Source organism: Dipodomys ordii, unplaced genomic scaffold, assembly GCF_000151885.1.
Source record: "Dipodomys ordii isolate 6190 unplaced genomic scaffold, Dord_2.0 Scaffold45, whole genome shotgun sequence".
Lineage (NCBI taxonomy): Eukaryota > Metazoa > Chordata > Mammalia > Rodentia > Heteromyidae > Dipodomys > Dipodomys ordii.
In genome coordinates, this window is record NW_012267261.1 from 9,663,086 (window position 1) to 9,679,733 (window position 16,648).

Consider the following 16,648-nt stretch of genomic DNA (forward strand, 5'->3'; position numbering starts at 1 on the left):
CCCGACCAGAGGGATGTGCAAAAAGTACTCTAGGTTTGGTCTCAAATGACCAAAGTTCAACATTAGGCTGTTGCCACCCACAGACCTTTGACCACAGACCTTTGACTTTCACTTCCTTTCACTGTTTTGAGGGGAATGGGGAGCCGTGAGAAAGAGATTGAGAGAGAGAAAGAGCCAGATATTGAGATTTTAATGGCATCATCTAATAAAGGAGAGGCTTTTCCCCAAAGCTGTACCTATCCCTGGACTTAACAAAAGGAAGTACACGTCTTTGTTTTTAATTTCAGAAAGTTAGGCTGAATACACTTGAGCTATATATAGTGATATCTTTAGATTGTTCTTAAATTCCACAATGGCTAAGTGTCAGTCTTTTATCTATGACAGAGTTTGTCTTCAGAGATGCTGGCTGCCTAAATCCATTTTACACATATTAGGCTTTGTTCCTTCCTACCTGCAAGTCCATTTCATATCTCAGTCCCATTTCCCTCTACAGCAAACTCCAAAGACTCTCTGGATTCTGCAGATATACTAGGCAAGCGATTGCTCAATGTTGGGGATGGCATAAGGCATCAGTGTGACTGCCCTTCTCCCAAGCCCCTAATCCCTGCCTTTGTCAGGTTAGACATGCCTTCTGTCACACCCGGACCATGATCTCAGCATTGGGCTTGTCTATCAGGATGGATGTTCTGTATCTTCCATTAGGTGAGCTGTCTTCAGATTTAGGGTACAAGAATTGTCTAGATGACATTTCCTTTCCCCACACCTCCACTGAGTCAAAGGCAGGGACAGAATAGCAACCCTGCCTCTACTTGGGTCTAGAGAGTCACACTTACTTCTGTGCCAAGTTCAGTACAAAACATAGCCCACAGAGGCTGCCAGTTTGATTCCTGATGAGTATGGAGGACAGGCCCTGTATGTCTTCTACACACTCTACTGCCTCTTCCCCCACAGGGATTCTTCCTTCTAACACCACTCCAAGATTCTGTTTCTGAGTCAGAGCTATGGTTTTGAAATATGAATTCAGTTTTCAGTATGAACTCAGGGCTGAGGACTATAAACATCCATTGGACTCAGTAGGAAGAGTTTAGTAAGCACTTGGACACAAGGTCTTGGTTTTCTCCAACTCTAACAACTGGTCCCTTGACCATTCTTCTGCTTATGTCTTTTTTTGTGTTTTGTTCTTTCCCTCCCTCCTTCCTTCCTTCCTTCCTTCCTTCCTTCCTTCCTTCCTTCCTTCCTTCCTCTCTTCCTTCCTCCCTCTCTTCCTCCGCCCTCCCTTGCTTTTTTAGACATCTCATTTTTGTTGCCTAAGATGGCCTTGAACCTCCACCAAGTTCCCTGTAGCCTCATCTGGGCTCCAGCTGCATGTCACTATGCCCAGCATGTAGTCCCCTATATGTTCTTTGGTTGACAAGTGTATGTTCTTTAATTTTCATCTTTGAGGTGTAGAATTCTGACCAATGATCTACCTGATTGCTGTCATCAGGATAGTTTCTAATTTTTCTCCAAGTAACACAGTTTTGTCTTCCATTTGGCTATATATATATATAATTCTTTATATATATATATATATATATATATAATTCTTGACAAGTCCTGAAGATTTATTCAACAAGTAGTTAGTATCTGAATATCTACTATATGCAAGTCACAATGTTTACCTATGTATGTGAATTAGTATGGTAAATACAATATAAACTGGGTCAAATATGTTCCCAGAGCAAAGACAAAGAAAAAAAATATGGTGAATTCTAGGAGGCACAGTTGGTTCAGTTTTGTGGGGCAGATAGACAAAAAGAATCAGAAACAGACCAGGTTGGGATATAGAGTAGAAGAACTGGGATCACAATTATCAGCGACTGGACATACTTGAGATTAGAGAAAGGAGGGGCAATGTGCATCCTGTTCTTACATTTAATTTAAACTCCAAGCATACATTTCTTTCAAAACCGTGTAATGTCCACATGGGTAACTCCTCACAGGTAAGGTCTTGCTATGTGGTTCAGGACTCAGTGGTCTTCCTACCTCAGGCTCCTGAGTGCTGGGATTACTGCATCACACATCTGGTTCAACCAACTGCCCTATAAATGTGTTTCTCTACACCTTGCCCACTTGATGTCTGCCTGTCTCTTCTGGCTGTCTCACCCCCAATAGTGTTAAGCCCCAGATCATCTTATCCAACACTCTCTGTTTTTCATTACTGCCCACTGATCCCTTTCTGGTCTAAACCAGGCCCAAGGTGGGGAGGGGAATATTGGTAAAGAGAGTGAGAGCACACAGAGGATCCAGTGTTTCCCCAGAATGTTGTACAGGGACAGAGAGGCAGAGCTACTAGCAGAAGGCTAGGTTCCTAGAGACCTGTGCCAAGCGGCCCCTGAGCTCACCTGAGTACAGGAAGAGAGAGCTATTTATCAAAGTGAAAGATAGCTATAGCTAGTGATGCTAAAAACAACCCACTCCAGGCTCTATCTTCCAAAAATGTTTGCCTCTAAGTAGGTCAAAGTGTTCCCAAAGGAGGGCGAGAAGGAGTGCCAGTCTATCACTTTGACTGGGTTTCAATTTCGGTAGGCCTGTGACTGTTGTGTCCATTACTAGGGATGGCATTTGAATTCTGCCTGTCAGTTCCATCTCCCCCTCCCACAGGCAGATGGAGCAGCGGCAGCAGCACGTGGCTTCCTGGGGCCCAATGAAGAGGCTCTAATGCATTAAATGGAAAATGGATTTTAGCTTGATGTAACTCTGGTCAGCTTACTAAAGATTTCCAATAGTAGGAGGAATGTGGAAGACATGGCTTATCCTTATATTTCTGTCTTCAACCATTCCAAATAAATGAGAGTTGCTAAGCCCATGTGCTCTCAGAGAGCAGACTTCCCAGGAAAAAGGATTTTGAAGAACTCCTCCATCAGAAGGAAAGGGCTTTCCATCCTTAGGCTCTTCTGCCAAGGCTTCTGCCAGTTTCCTTGACAAACACACTGAGTCTGGTCCTTCACACAAGCTCTCTGCAGGGTCCTCAGTGCATGGCCCTTTGGCCCTTCCTTCCATAAATATATACTGAGCATCTCTTCTATGTCAGCCACTGTTCTAGATGCAGCCATGATCAAAATGGGTAAGAATCCCTGTGCTACGGGAGGAGTTTGGACACAACACACGAACAAATGCCAGAGGTGGTAAAGACAAGGAAGCAAAGCAGGAAGGAGGACGCAGTGAGAAGGGGAGGGTGGGAGTTGGGAGGTCCCTCTCTAATCAGGTGACATCTGAGAGGCATGAAGGAAGTGGGGTACAAGCCATGCAGATATGTAAGATTTGGAGAATCTGGGGTGTTCCAGGCAGAGGGAACAAAAGATTGAACCCTGAGTCTGAATACACATAGCTTGAACCCTGAGTCTGAATACACATAGCTTGATTGGCGATTAGCTCGGTGGGGCAGGTTGGTCAGGAGAATGGTTAGGATGATGTAGGAAGAAAACAGTTCTCCATATATGTCCAAGTCCAGTACTTGGGACTAAGCCACTCTACACAGCAGAAAGACTTTGCAGATGGGTCTCAGAGGAGGACCTTGAGGTATAGGGAGGCTATCTGGGTTGTCTAGGTGGAGACAGAACCTCCTAAAATCAGAGGACTTTCTCTGCTGTGGTGGTGGTGGTGGGGAGATGTGATTCTGAAGGAGGATCAGACAGATGCACATTGATGGCTCTGAAGAAGGAGGAAGGGAAGACATCCCAAAGAAGCTAGTGGCCTCTAGAAGCTGGAAAAGGCTAGCAACAGCTTCTTCCCTAGCCCTCTGGAAAAGAACACAGCCATTCCAATGCTTTGAATGTAGACACTGAGACTCATATTGGACTTCTAGTCTACAGAACTGCAGAACTTGTGTGGTCAGTTAAAGTGATCCAAGTTCATGATAATCTGTTACAATAGAATCAGTAATCTAATGCATAGGGAAGTGGTGCTCGAGTGCTCGAGTTGAGCTGAAGAGCGCAGGGACAGTGCCAAGGCCCAGAGTTCAGGCCCCACAACCGACAGAAAAATAAGTAAATAAAAATTTCCATCAAAGTAATCTAATGCATAGGAGATAATGTCAGAATGGGCTTTGGTTCTCTTTGCAGCCACAGAAAGCAGTTTGTCTCTGCTCAAAGGGAGACTGAAGACTTTGAAGTGTTCTGAGCTCAAAAGGGTCTTCAGCTCAACATCCTCCATGCAGTAGGGACCAGTAATGCAATAATCTCTTTGCCTACCTGTGTACAAGAGTAGACACCTATACTTCCTGTGGCCAACAGGGCTGTGTGGAAAGTAAGGTTAGTGAATACAGTATCAGTCAGTTTCTTTTTTATGTGTATAGCTTTTCTTTTTTCTTTTTTCTTTTTTTTTGCTCAGTCATGGGACTTGAACTCTGGGCTTGGGCATTGTCCCTCAGCATTTCAGCTCAACGCAAGCACTCTACCACTTGAGCTACAGTGCCACTTCTGGTTTTCTGGTGGCTCAGTGGTAGAGTGCTTGCCTTGCATGCAAGAGGCCCTGGGTTCGATTCCTCAGTAACACATAAACAAAAAGAAAAAGCCGGAAGTGGCGCTGTGGCTCAAGTGGTAGAGTGCTAGCCTTGAGCTGAAGAGCGGACGGACAGCGCCCAGGCCCAGAGTTCAGGCCCCACAACCAGACCCCCCCCCAAAAAAAAAGAGTTTCATGGACTTCCCTTCCCCGGGCTGGCTTTGAACCTCGATCCTCAGATCTCAGCCTCCTGAGTAGCTAGGATTACAGGCGTGAGTCATGGGTGCCCGGTAGGCTTTTTTTTTTTTTTTAACTCAAGGCTAACGCTCTAACATTTGAGCTACAACTCCATTTCCATTCTTTTATTGGTTAATTAAAGATAAGAGTCTCACAGATTTTCTGGCCTGGTCTGGCTTTGAGTCAAAATCTTCAGAACTGTTTCCTGAGAAGCTAGGATCATAGGCATAAGTCACTAGTATTAAGCATGGCCACAGCTGCCCTCTTTGAAGGGCTGAGTTAAGGCTGCAATATCAGTCCTACACACACCTCAGGGAGTTCTTTTGGGGCTGCAGGCAACACAGGGGCAGACAGTGAAAAGAGTTCCGAGCACTCACCCTGTCCTGCTCAGCAACATCCAACTGCCCTGAGAGCTCTTTGTGAGGCCTGCAAAAGCCCCCAGAGGGCCTGAAGCACTGTCACCTCTGACTTTCCCAGAGCAGAGCACATGGGCTCATCCTCAGCACTCAGACCTCTGCTGTGTCTTCTCTTCTCCCAACCCACATTTGTGCATGCCATTTCTTCTGTGTTGCTTTAGTGGGAGAGCAGGTTCAGCTTAGTTAGCTCCAAGTAAGGGGAAATTGTGTCATCTCTATAAGGGACACTCTGTTGGGTGGGATGACCTCTCTCCTTCCATGGTCTCCACCTCTCCTGGTAAGCACAGCCAATGGCAGCCTTTCTGCCATTGTCCAAATCCCCAGGTGGCCATTGCCACTCTGCTTCCATCGGCTGGCTCCTGAGGCTCCAGGGCCAAGGAGTATAGGTGAACTTTTCTCCTTCCCTTCTGAATGCTAAGGGACATCATCACCAGCATGTAGCTGTCACAGACTTACAGTGAGCACCAGCCGGCAGGGGCATATGCTGCTGAGTTTGGCACTGGCTGACATAAGTCCCAGCAGGACGACCATGAAGAAAGCTAAGAGACCTCCCCACAGGGTGCCAGAAAGACCAACGCTCTTCCAGGGTAAATGGGAATCTCCTGTTGCCCAGTACTGCTGAGAAGCAGATGACACTGAGGTGTAGCAGAGGAGGAAGGGCTTGACTTGTCTTTGGTCTCTCCAGGCCTTAGAGATCAGACTGATGCTCCACAGGTGACATGTCTCACAGCATACAGCAGCAGAGGTCTAGGGAACTGTCCTTGCCACTCCCTTATTCTTACATAAAAAATGTTATATATATATATATATATGTATAATACATGACATATGCTATAGAGCATATATAATATACACATATACTATATATAATTTTATTTATGTTATATATACATATGCTGCATATATTATATTTACACACACACATATATATGTATATATATATTTACATTTTTTTTTGCTGGGTGTTAGGATGGCTCATGCCCATAATCCTGCTTATTCAGGAGGCTGAGATCTGAGAACTGAGGTTAGAGGCCAGCCTGGGCAGCTAAATCTAAAAGGCTTATCTCTAACCATCAAAAAGTCAGAAGTGGCTCATGTAGTAGGGTATCAGCCTTAAGCAAAATAATCAAGAATGGAAACGAGTTTAATCCCAGTACTGGCACCAAAAACCAACAAAAATTAGAAAAAAATTAGTTTTTTTAAAAAAAAATTGCCATTACTTAGGGGTTTGCATTTTGACATGTCGCATCTGCATACAGCATACCTTGATCAACTCACCCTCTCTATCATTCTCCTTCCTCCCTCTTGCCTTCTTTCCAAACCAATCTCAACCAGCTTCACTGTTCTATTTTCACAATGTACATGAAGTATTTTGACCACATTCACCCTCCTTCATCCTTTCAGATCTTAAACAAATGAAACAAACCTGTCTCCCTCTTTAAGGAATCGTATATAGAGAGAGGGCTCCTACCCTAATGACCAGTGACCAGAGAGACCCTTTGGGCCCATTCTAACAAAGCAGAAAAAAAGAAAAAGAAATATGAAAGGCACTTTTCACAATACCTCTCTTTGTTCTAGTTTTGTTGTTGTTGTTGGTTGGAGGGCTTGAAATCTGGGTTTGGGCACTGTCCCTGCACTCTTCAGCTCAAGGTGAGTGTTCTACTGCTTGAGCCAGAGCGCCACTTCCTAGTTTTTATTTTAAATTGAACCCCAACATTCACAGTGTCAGCACTGTCTTCTAACACATGAAGGGGGGGCATGGTCTAAAAATGGACTTCAGTGACTTAAATTCACTGGGGAGAGAATAGGTTACTCAGAGGTGCCGGAGGGGAAAGCCAGGGAAAAACTGGAATTTTCAGCTCAAATACATCAGATATGGTCCCAGTCTTCTGGGTAGAAGGCAAAAAAAAAAAAAAGAGAGAGAGAGAGAGAAGAGAGGAATAAACCATTATTTCTTTGGGAAATCATGGAGCCAGCTGGGCCTGCGGTTAGAGTTGCCTGGGGGAAGGATCTCACAGAGACCAGGAGGAGAAACTGAGGGAAGGGAGAGGGTAAGGGCAAGAGACAATATTGGTGCCTCTAAGAAAATCTATGGATGGAACTGGAATCAGGACCTTGACTTTTCTAACACCCCTGAGGAGGATCATGTTGCAAACAGCCTAGATACAGCTGATAGGGATATCAGAACTGGGACCAAGGGCCAGGCAGGGAAATTAGCATTAATTCTCTGCCTGTAGTGTGACACATGGGCTGTCACAACTATCTCATCCACTAACCAATTTGATAAATTTCTAACTATCTTGGCCAAGGTCATTAGCTAGTTGATGGCAGAGCCAGAATCCAGGCTCTGGTCTTTTACTCCAAGATATTGTTACTCCAACACACCTCATTTTTATCTCTTCTTATGGTCTCCTACATGCCATGGCAAAGCCATGCTTTGTTAAGAATTATCCTGTGCACTTTGTACAACTACTTAGAGGTAATTTTAAAAAAATAAAAAAAGACTTATCCTGTACAAACAACACCATAAGACCACTGACAAAGGTCAAAATGCACCTTTACTTTCCCCTTGATGCCTTTCAGCTTTTTCACTGGCTTCTTTTGCATAGAAGTGGAAACAGCTCAAGAAGACTGATTTTCCATTCAAAATAAGGATTACCATTCAGTTGAATTACAGTTCCTATTCAAGCGCATCATTATTATTTGTCTCACATGTTTTTTCCTTCAGTGCTGGGAATGGGGCTTCATTGCACTCCAGGCTTTATGCTCATGCTTGGTTTTTTTGCTTAAGGCTGATGCTTTTATCATTTGAGCACAGCTCCACTTCTAGCCTTTTGCTGGTTGATTGAAGGTAAGAGTATTTCTGCCTGGGCTAGCTTTGAACCACAATCTACAGATCTCAGCCTTATATAAGACTGAGTAGCTAGGATTACAGGTGTGAGTCACTAGAGCTCAGCTGCTTTACTTAATCTTATTCACTAGTATGGTGGCTTTCCAAAAATGCCTTGTCACTATTTTTCATTGTGTACACACTACAAGCTGTCAAAGGCATTATAAAATAAAACTTTGTGAACTAGTGTAGAAAAGTATTCTTGCTCTCATTCGTCGTACTCCTATGTATAATTTGCCTTGATAAGGAGCAGAGCTGCACATTTCAAAGTGCCTCTCTCACATCTGGTCAATTACAGACACAGTCTGTACTGATGAAGAGGATTGTAGAGCAGCCATCTGAAGTTTGCAATAAGGTACTTCATACCTGAGAGGGTTTGCTCTGGGAAGACGCAGGTTCTATTTTTTTTTTTTTTTAGTTTCCTAGGGTGTTAGGCATTGCAGAGTACATTAAAAACCCGAGATCAGTTGCTCCTGATGCAGAATTACACTGGAAAAATGTCATGTGTACATATATGTGTGTATGTGTGTGAGAGAGAAATCAATAGATTAAGGAGAGAGAGAGTTAGAAAACTGTTGGCAGGTAGAAGTACCTTTGAATCTCTGGATTTCAGATTAAGGGGAAGAGGAAAAGCAGAGAGCTGGACGTCATGGCATTTTGGAGCTCCCATCCTGTAACAAGTCTGTTGGACAGGCAGGAGCAGCTCCAGAGCTTGGCTGGCTCCCATTAGAGCTGGACCAAGCCCAACCTGCTGTCCAGATCACTGGGCAGAGTCCTCCTGCCCACAGGATCTCATTAATGGGCCAGGCACGCACAGGACAGAATCTATCTTTGATCACTGCTCTAGAGAGAGGAGCATTTGGGGCTAGAGCTGAGAGGCAGAGTGAGAAATGGTGTGTACAGTGTTATGATGTGTTAGTTCTTCAAGTCCTCACTGGGCTAGACTGGCTAGCACAGGGAGCCTTGCCAGAAGGGGTGCAGAGCACAGGCACAGGAAGCCTTAGGAGTAGGCAGCTCATCAAATCCATGTCCATGCATGCAGGTTATGTGCCTTGAGCAAGTCATGTCAGCTCTCTGCCTCCTTGTCTACAAAATGAGGAAAATGTAGCTTAGTAGTACTAAGGCTTTGAGCTTGAACCCACTCCACAGTAAGGCTCCATCAATGTTGGGTATATTTGGCAGCTGACTATAAACCTAACAGGCTTGCTCAGCGTTCTCAGGACAGTGGTGCTTGTCTCCCGAGCCCATGCATTCTCCCCTATGCTATGCACCTTCCACTGGACGAGCTGCCTCAGGCCAGCTAATTGATCTCAGCAAAAATCCCCAGGAGAGCACAAGGGAGAGGACTACTGATAAACAACCAGGACCACAAAGCCACTGGCCCTGGTCTCCAGGGCATCCTTCCATAGTCACAGCAGAAGCCTTGGTTTGGTTTCACTAAGGGGCAGCTCCTCACACCCCAGCCCGGGAATAAAGCATGCAGGAAAAGCAAAAGAACCCATATGTGCTATACAGCTTTGTGGAGAATAAACTAGACTTGTTTGTGGAACTTGGGACCTAGGACTGAGTTTTCATTTAAAACGTTCTTTACCATTTGAAAGTATAAAACTCTGGGGTATTAAGTACATTTACTCTGTTGTGCAACCATTCCTACAATCCATCTCTAGAACTTTTTTTTTTTTTTTGGGGTCCGGTTGTGGGGCCTGAACTCTGGGCCTGGGCACTGTCCCTCAGCTCTTCAGCTCAAGGCTAGCACTCTACCATTTGAGCCACAGTGCCACTTCCGGCTTTTTTCTTTTTCTGCTTATGTGGTGCTGAGGAATCAAACCCAGGGCCTCATGCATGCAAGGCAAGCGCTCTACCACTGAGCCACCTTCCCAGCCCCTCTAGAACTTTTTTCATCTTGCAAAACTGAAAGTCTCTATTCATTGGGCAGTAACTCCCATTATCCGACCAGTCCCTGGAACTCACCAACCTATGCTTTGCCTCAGGATAGTTGGCTCTTCAAGATATCTCATATAAGTTAAATAATATAGTACTTGTCTTTTTTTGTGGCTAGTTTATTTCACTTAACATCATGCCTGGGTGTTATGTTTTCCTTTCTCTATAAGGCTCAGTAATATTCCTCAGTATGTACATTTTTAAGGCTAAGTTTATTCCTCTGTATATATATGCCACACTATTTATTCCTTCATCAGTCCATGGATATTTGATATACACACATACATGCATACACACAGAGAAAGAGAGAGATAATTGCTAGATCACATGAAATTCTAGTTTTATACTGTTCTCTATAGCAGTTGCGCCATGTTACATTCCCACCAGTAAGGTACCAGTGTTCCAGTTTCTCCATATTCTAAACAATATGTTTCTGTCTGTCAGTTTTTCCCTCCTGTCTCTGCCCACAAATTGACATATGTCTAGTAACACTGCCATATTTATTCACCCTTTGTCCTTCCATTTTTGTGCTCCCTTGTCCTCCACAAAAGACAAATAAATAAACAAACAAGACAAAAGGAAAAGAGAAAAAAAGCCCTTTTCAATCCAGTTGTTTGTGCTTTTTTATGGAGTTTTGTGTGTGTGTGTGTGTGTGTGTGTTAGGTATTATCTTCTTGACAGTCTGGGGTTGCTGAACCAATAAAGCAATAGTTCTCAACTCCCATAGGACATCAGAATGATTAAGGAATTTGATGTTAGGCCCTGAATTAATTGGTCTGACTGTGTTAAGGAAAAAAAAAATCTCCTTGAAGTGAATGAACAATGTATCCAGAGCTGAAAATCACAAGTCTGTCCCATAGAAGAGATGGCTGCTGAGGAGAGAGGCGGCCATGAAAAGGAATGACTGGATTCCAGAGGGCCAGCCCAGGCCAAGTAAGTCCTCAAATGTTCTGGTGGTAGGAAAGTAATAAGAAAGGTAGATCCCCCCACACCCCAATTTGGCCGCATGAGCCCTTATCTTTCTCACCAGCCCCGTCATGAATCATGCTGACCCCAGGGAAGGCCCAGGAGGGGAAGGCTCATGACCCCTAGAGCCACCTTGACCGTTAATACTGCAGAGAGCAGAATGGGCAGAGCACAAGGAAGGAGGTGTTAGTTCTGGCTCTAGAAGAGGAGGCAGCACCATCACTGCAGCTGCTACTGCCATCTAGTGGAGAGAAGCAGGAAGCCAGGCTTAGAAGAACTGCCAGAAGGGATGTCAGAAGCAGAATACTTTCTGAGCACTTAACAAGCTGATGGTAAACTATTAGGAAGTCTGCGTGGGTCTCATGGTGACCCTTTGTTCTTGCCTCCAATAGAACCAGAAACCTATCTTCCTCCTTACTACTAAATGTCTACCACGGATCTGACACAAATCCGATCAGGTACAAACAAGCAGCTTAGAACTAAGACCTGGCTTTGCATGACTCCCTCACTAGGCCTCCAGCTTAAGCATTGGCATTGCTGACCAAATCCCAGGCAGCTGCTAATCTAGAAACCACCTTTGGAGAATGCTAAGTAGTTCCAGCTCTCAGGTGTGAGAAAAAGTAACCAGTCTAGCCTGTGGAGGGCACAAACACTAGGCTGGAAGAATTTAGTCCTTCAAAATAGAGAAATGCGGCCACATGCAGAAAACTAAAAGTGGACCCCAGCCTATCACCATGCACCAACATCAACTCAAAATGGATTAAAGACCTTAACATTAAACCTGAATCTCTGAAACTACTGCAGGACAGAGTAGGAGAGACACTTGAACTAATAGGCACAGGAAGGAACTTCCTGAACAGAGTCCCAGGGTCACAACAAATTGGAGAGAGACTCAACAAATGGGACTACCTTAAAATAAAAAGCTTCTGCACAGCTAAATCTATCACAACCAAGATAGAAAGACAACCAACTAATTGGGAAAAAATATTTACCAGCAATATATCAGACAAGGGGTTAACATCCAGTATATACAGGGAACTCAAGAAACTAATCCCTCCCAAACCTAACAAACCAATTACTAAATGGGCAAGGGAACTAAAGAGGGACTTCTCAAATGAAGAAATAAAAATGGCAAAGAAACACATGAGGAAATGTTCATCATCCCTGGTGGTGAAGGAAATGCAAATAAAGACAACCCTGAGATACCACCTTACCCCAGTCAGAATGTCCCACATCCACAAATCAGCCAACGACAAATGCTGGAGGGGATGTGGAGAAAGAGGAACCCTATTACACTGCTGGTGGGAATGTACACTTATACAACCACTTTGGAAAGCAGTCTGGAGGGTCCTTAGAAAGCTAAAGATTGACCTCCCTTACGACCCAGTCATACCACTTCTAGGCATCTACCCTGAACAACAGGAACCAATATACAAGGACACGTGCACCTCCATGTTTATTGCAGCACTGTTCACAATAGCTAGGATATGGAAACAACCCAGATGCCCCACCACAGATGAATGGATCCAAAAATTGTGGTATCTATACACAATGGAATATTATGCAGCCATTAGAAATGACAAAATAATGGCATTAGCAGGGAAATGGATGGAGCTAGACGGAATCATGTTGAGCGAGGTAAGCCAAGAGCAAAGAGAAAAACGGTACATGGTCTCCCTGATAAGTGGATGCTAAATCGAAAATGTTAGGTGATACGACAAAACTAACAGGACTTAAGAAACAAAGAACTCCCACTCATCTGGTTGAACCACTACTAAATATCTCCATGCTGCTGATCACATGTATGGTGTATATGTGTACACCGTTATATGTTATAGACTGTGATAGACAATTTGCTCCAGGAGAGTTAGAATGAACTTGTGACTTTAAATGAGCATCATTATTCCACAATACTTGTGAAATTTGGGAAATTATGTAATCACTTAATCACAATTAAAAAAAAAGAACGTTGGGAAGGTAGGGCGGGAAAGGATAGTAGGGAGAAAACAATGGAGGGGGTAACAATGCTCAATAGGAAGTGTACTCATTACCTTACTCATGTAACTGTAACTCTCTGTATAGTATCTTTACAATAAAAAACTAAAAAAAAAAAGACAAATAGAGAAATGAGTGGAGGCTCTCCAATCCTGGCAGGGCAGAAGGGAGGGTCATGCTAGCCCCCCCTCCCATGCCCCCATGCTGCTGGTGGTTCCTGGGTTTGCTCCACACTCCTGTCAGGTGAGTTCTTGGGGGTGGGGGTGGGTGGCAGAGAGCCTGCAGGTGCTGTGAGTTCAGAGTGAGCAGTGGGGAAGGGAGGATCGAAGGAATCGAGGCCATTCTTGGCCATAGGTAGAAAAGACCTTTTTCCTGTTGGTAGAATGAAATGTTGGGAAAGCTGGGAAAAATATCTTAGAGATCACCTAGTTTGACTTAAAAAAAATCGTGGTAGGGTCTTGAACTCAGGGCTTCATGCTTGCTAGGCAGGTGCTTTATCACTTGAGCCACACTCCCAGTCCTTTCATACTTAATTTTTCAGATAGGGTCATCTGCTTTTTTTTTTGCCTTGTCCTACAATCCTTCAGACTTCTGCAACCTGATCAGTTGGGATTACAGGCAAACACCACTATGCCTGGCGCTAACCTTCATATTTAAGATGAGATGGACTCAGAAAGGTTCAACAACATCCCAAGCCACACAGCGACTGGTAACCCTTTCTCTTCACTCCGGAGACATCCATGCGATGAAAAGGCGGCCTCGCTGCCCTCGCCCTCCAGCCTTCCTACCTTTCACCAAGGGGAAGAAGCAGTCCATCTCCACGCTGCTGCGGGAATGCGAGATGCACAGGGCGCTGCTGGGGACCAGGCCCTCCTGAGGGGGGCTGCGCTCCGTGGTGCGGACCAGACACCAGCCAGGCCGCTCGCTCGGCCGCTCCAGCAGCTCCACCGTCTGGCCCACCTGGATGCTCAGCTCGCTGCTGTGGGCCGCGCTGAAGTCCTGGAGGACCACGGTCAGCTCACATCCACCGGAGAGCTTGGGTGGGGAAGGAGGAGGGGAAATGGGGGGGGGGAGCCGGAGCCAAAGGATGTGAGAGAGCAGGGGGGGGGGAGAGGAGGGGAAGGAGAAAGAATAAAGGGCAAAGATGGGATTTCAGGGGAGGGAAGGTAGCAGAAGGAGAGAAAGAGAGAGTGAGAGAGAGAAAGAAAGAGAGAAAGAGAGAGAGAAAGAGAGAGAGAGAGAGAGTTGGGCATGGAAAGAAAAGAAAAAGAAGTCATTAGCACAGTGCCAGTCCGTTTCTCACAGCATCCAGCCAGCCTGGAGCCTGCCCAGAGCTGGGGCTTTCATTCCAATTCCTTCTTGCTTCTTTAGAGTTCTTTCCATACTCCAGCCAGGCTTGCAGCCAGCGGTGCCTTCAAGCCCTTCCCCTAGCATCCCTTCCCTCCCACCAAAGGCTCTACCCCACCCCCACCCACCCCTGCCCCACCCCGGCCTCACCCCTGCCTCATAGCCTCCACCCAGACTCCAACTGCCTAGACTGATTTTTAACTCATTCACTTGACCTAGCTGATGTTTGCAATAAAGCAAGAGACAACCTCCCTCCCTCCTAACCCCTGAAGCGAGCCCCATCCCCACCCCTCACTCCAGCCACTAGCCAACAAGCAGAGGCTGCATGTACTTCCCAAAAGGATGGGGCTTCAACTCCAAGATGGAAGAAAAACCCTAACTGTGGGAGGAAGACAGGCTCAGGAAGAATGGGAAGGGAAGCCAGGCTTAGGAGCCTGGAGTTTCCTGATGCACAGGCACTGAACCTCTGAGCTTCAGCCCATAGGGCAGTTCAGAAGGAACTGCACTTTAGTCTCTGCTGCTCTGATTTAGGACTTCGGGCTACAACTGTTTGCACAGCAGCTCATCCTAACCAGCAGAAGCTAGCTCACATGTATCCTGGGATGGGAAGCTTCTGTCTTGGCTGCAGGACAGGGGGCACCATAGTGCGTAGGACAGTCCTATGGGGTCCCAAACTACCTTCAGGACAGTGAGACATTTACTCTACAGGGACCTGAATGAAGGTCAGAGTGGATCGGAAATGGACTATACAGATTGATGCTGTCAATCTCTGTGAGCCCTAGAGCAGGGCTGCCCAGCAGAGTCTGTGCCAGCTCATCCCAGGGCCAGGCATGGTGCTGCTGCCTGGAACATCAGAAAAGGAAATTTATGAGACTGAAGAGGGGTGGGGGTGGGGAGAAAGGAGGCAGGGAGCATGTTTGTTAGTTTTGTCCATTTCGCTTCCCTGGCCTCATTTGATAGTGAAGATTATTATTACTGTTATTTTGCTGGTAGCAGGGTCTTGTACTCTTGATTTGTATGCTTGCTTATGGATGGTGCTCCACCACTTGAGCCACACCTCCAGCCTGACTTTTTTTTGCTGGTTAATTGGAGCTAGAATGCTGGCCTAGATGACCAGGAAAGTTCCTTCTGAAAGGAAGGCTTTCTGTCACTGAGCTTCTGTGTCTCAGTGGAGCTGCTTCTCTGTTCCATGCCAGGTAACATGGTTCTCTCCTGGGGCCAAGTACACACATGGCCAGAGTGAGTCTAGGATAGGGAACAAGGAACCTGAGAATCTGATTGCAAATACCAAGCATGCCATTGAGATAATTTGCCTCCCAGGGCAAGTTCCACCCAGCCCCATAGACAGGGTGAGTAAGGTTGGCTAGGAAGGGAGTAAGAAGGGATAAAAAGCCAGGCTCTTGACAGTAATTCAAGATAAAGGGTTAGGACAGAACTGAGTGTGAATGCATAGCATGTTCAAGGCTCTTAGGTTCTCCCTAACACTGCAAAGCCAACTCCTCCCACCACCAAAAAAAAGAAAAGAAAAAAAAAGAAACAATATATGGCTGGAGGCATGGATCAAGCAGTACAGTACTTAGCTAGTAAGCAAGGATCTAAGTTCAAATCCCAGTACCACAAAACCAAATCAAACAAAACTAAGTCCCAAGATCCAATGCCTGGAGCAAAGAACCACTAGATGGCAGTGTTGCCTCCTGCAAACTGCCACTCAATCCACACAGACACAGCAGGAAGGGAAGAGGATCAATGGGCAATTTCTTCCCAGCTCACACCTAACCACATTCAAGAAAAGATCCAGCCATGAAAACCATGATGACTCAAACACAGAATGAATGTCCTGGTATTTCTCACCTCCATCACTTAGTCATAAAGATTGACTACTTGAGGATTTCCCCAGGTGAAAAGGGAATTCCAGAGAAGCTACCTGGTAAGGAGTTAGGAAAAATGGATGAGCCTATGCAGACAGGCCTGCCACGACATAGTCCCTCCTCTCGCCTCCTTCCGAATTCTTTCCTCCTTCCTCAGTCTCTCCCTAGAGCAATAAGGAAGCGTCAGAGTGCCCAGGAAACTCAGAGCTCAAGCTTTATTATCTTGGGAACTCAGGGCTGAAGTCAGCTCAGGCACTGGGGTTGAGGTCAAGGGCAGAGAGGTCTAAAGATTTTGGCACACTGAAAAGACTTTTACCTTCAATTCTCAAAAGTCATTCTGTCATGCTGTACATTTTGAGCCTTCCTGATTGTGGTGACTCACACCTAATGAAAGTTAATGGCCCAGAGCATCCCCCTCATTAGCCAATACAATCTTTATTCCCAGCCTAAAACTGGTGGCTCACACCTGTAATCCTAGCTACTTAGGAGGCTGAGATTTGAGGACT

The 16,648-nt window shown here is 45.5% G+C and overlaps 1 protein-coding gene across 2 annotated transcripts in view; it reads right to left on the reverse strand.

Moving 5' to 3' along the window:
- Positions 1–16,648, reverse strand: part of Kalrn (kalirin, RhoGEF kinase) — a 531,501-nt gene that overhangs the window by 97,460 nt on the left and 417,393 nt on the right. For both annotated transcript variants that reach the window (XM_013019466.1, XM_013019467.1), the window contains exon 34: positions 13,716–13,962. In XM_013019466.1, the coding sequence (XP_012874920.1) occupies positions 13,716–13,962 (247 nt within the window). The remainder of the gene's footprint in view (positions 1–13,715; positions 13,963–16,648) is intronic.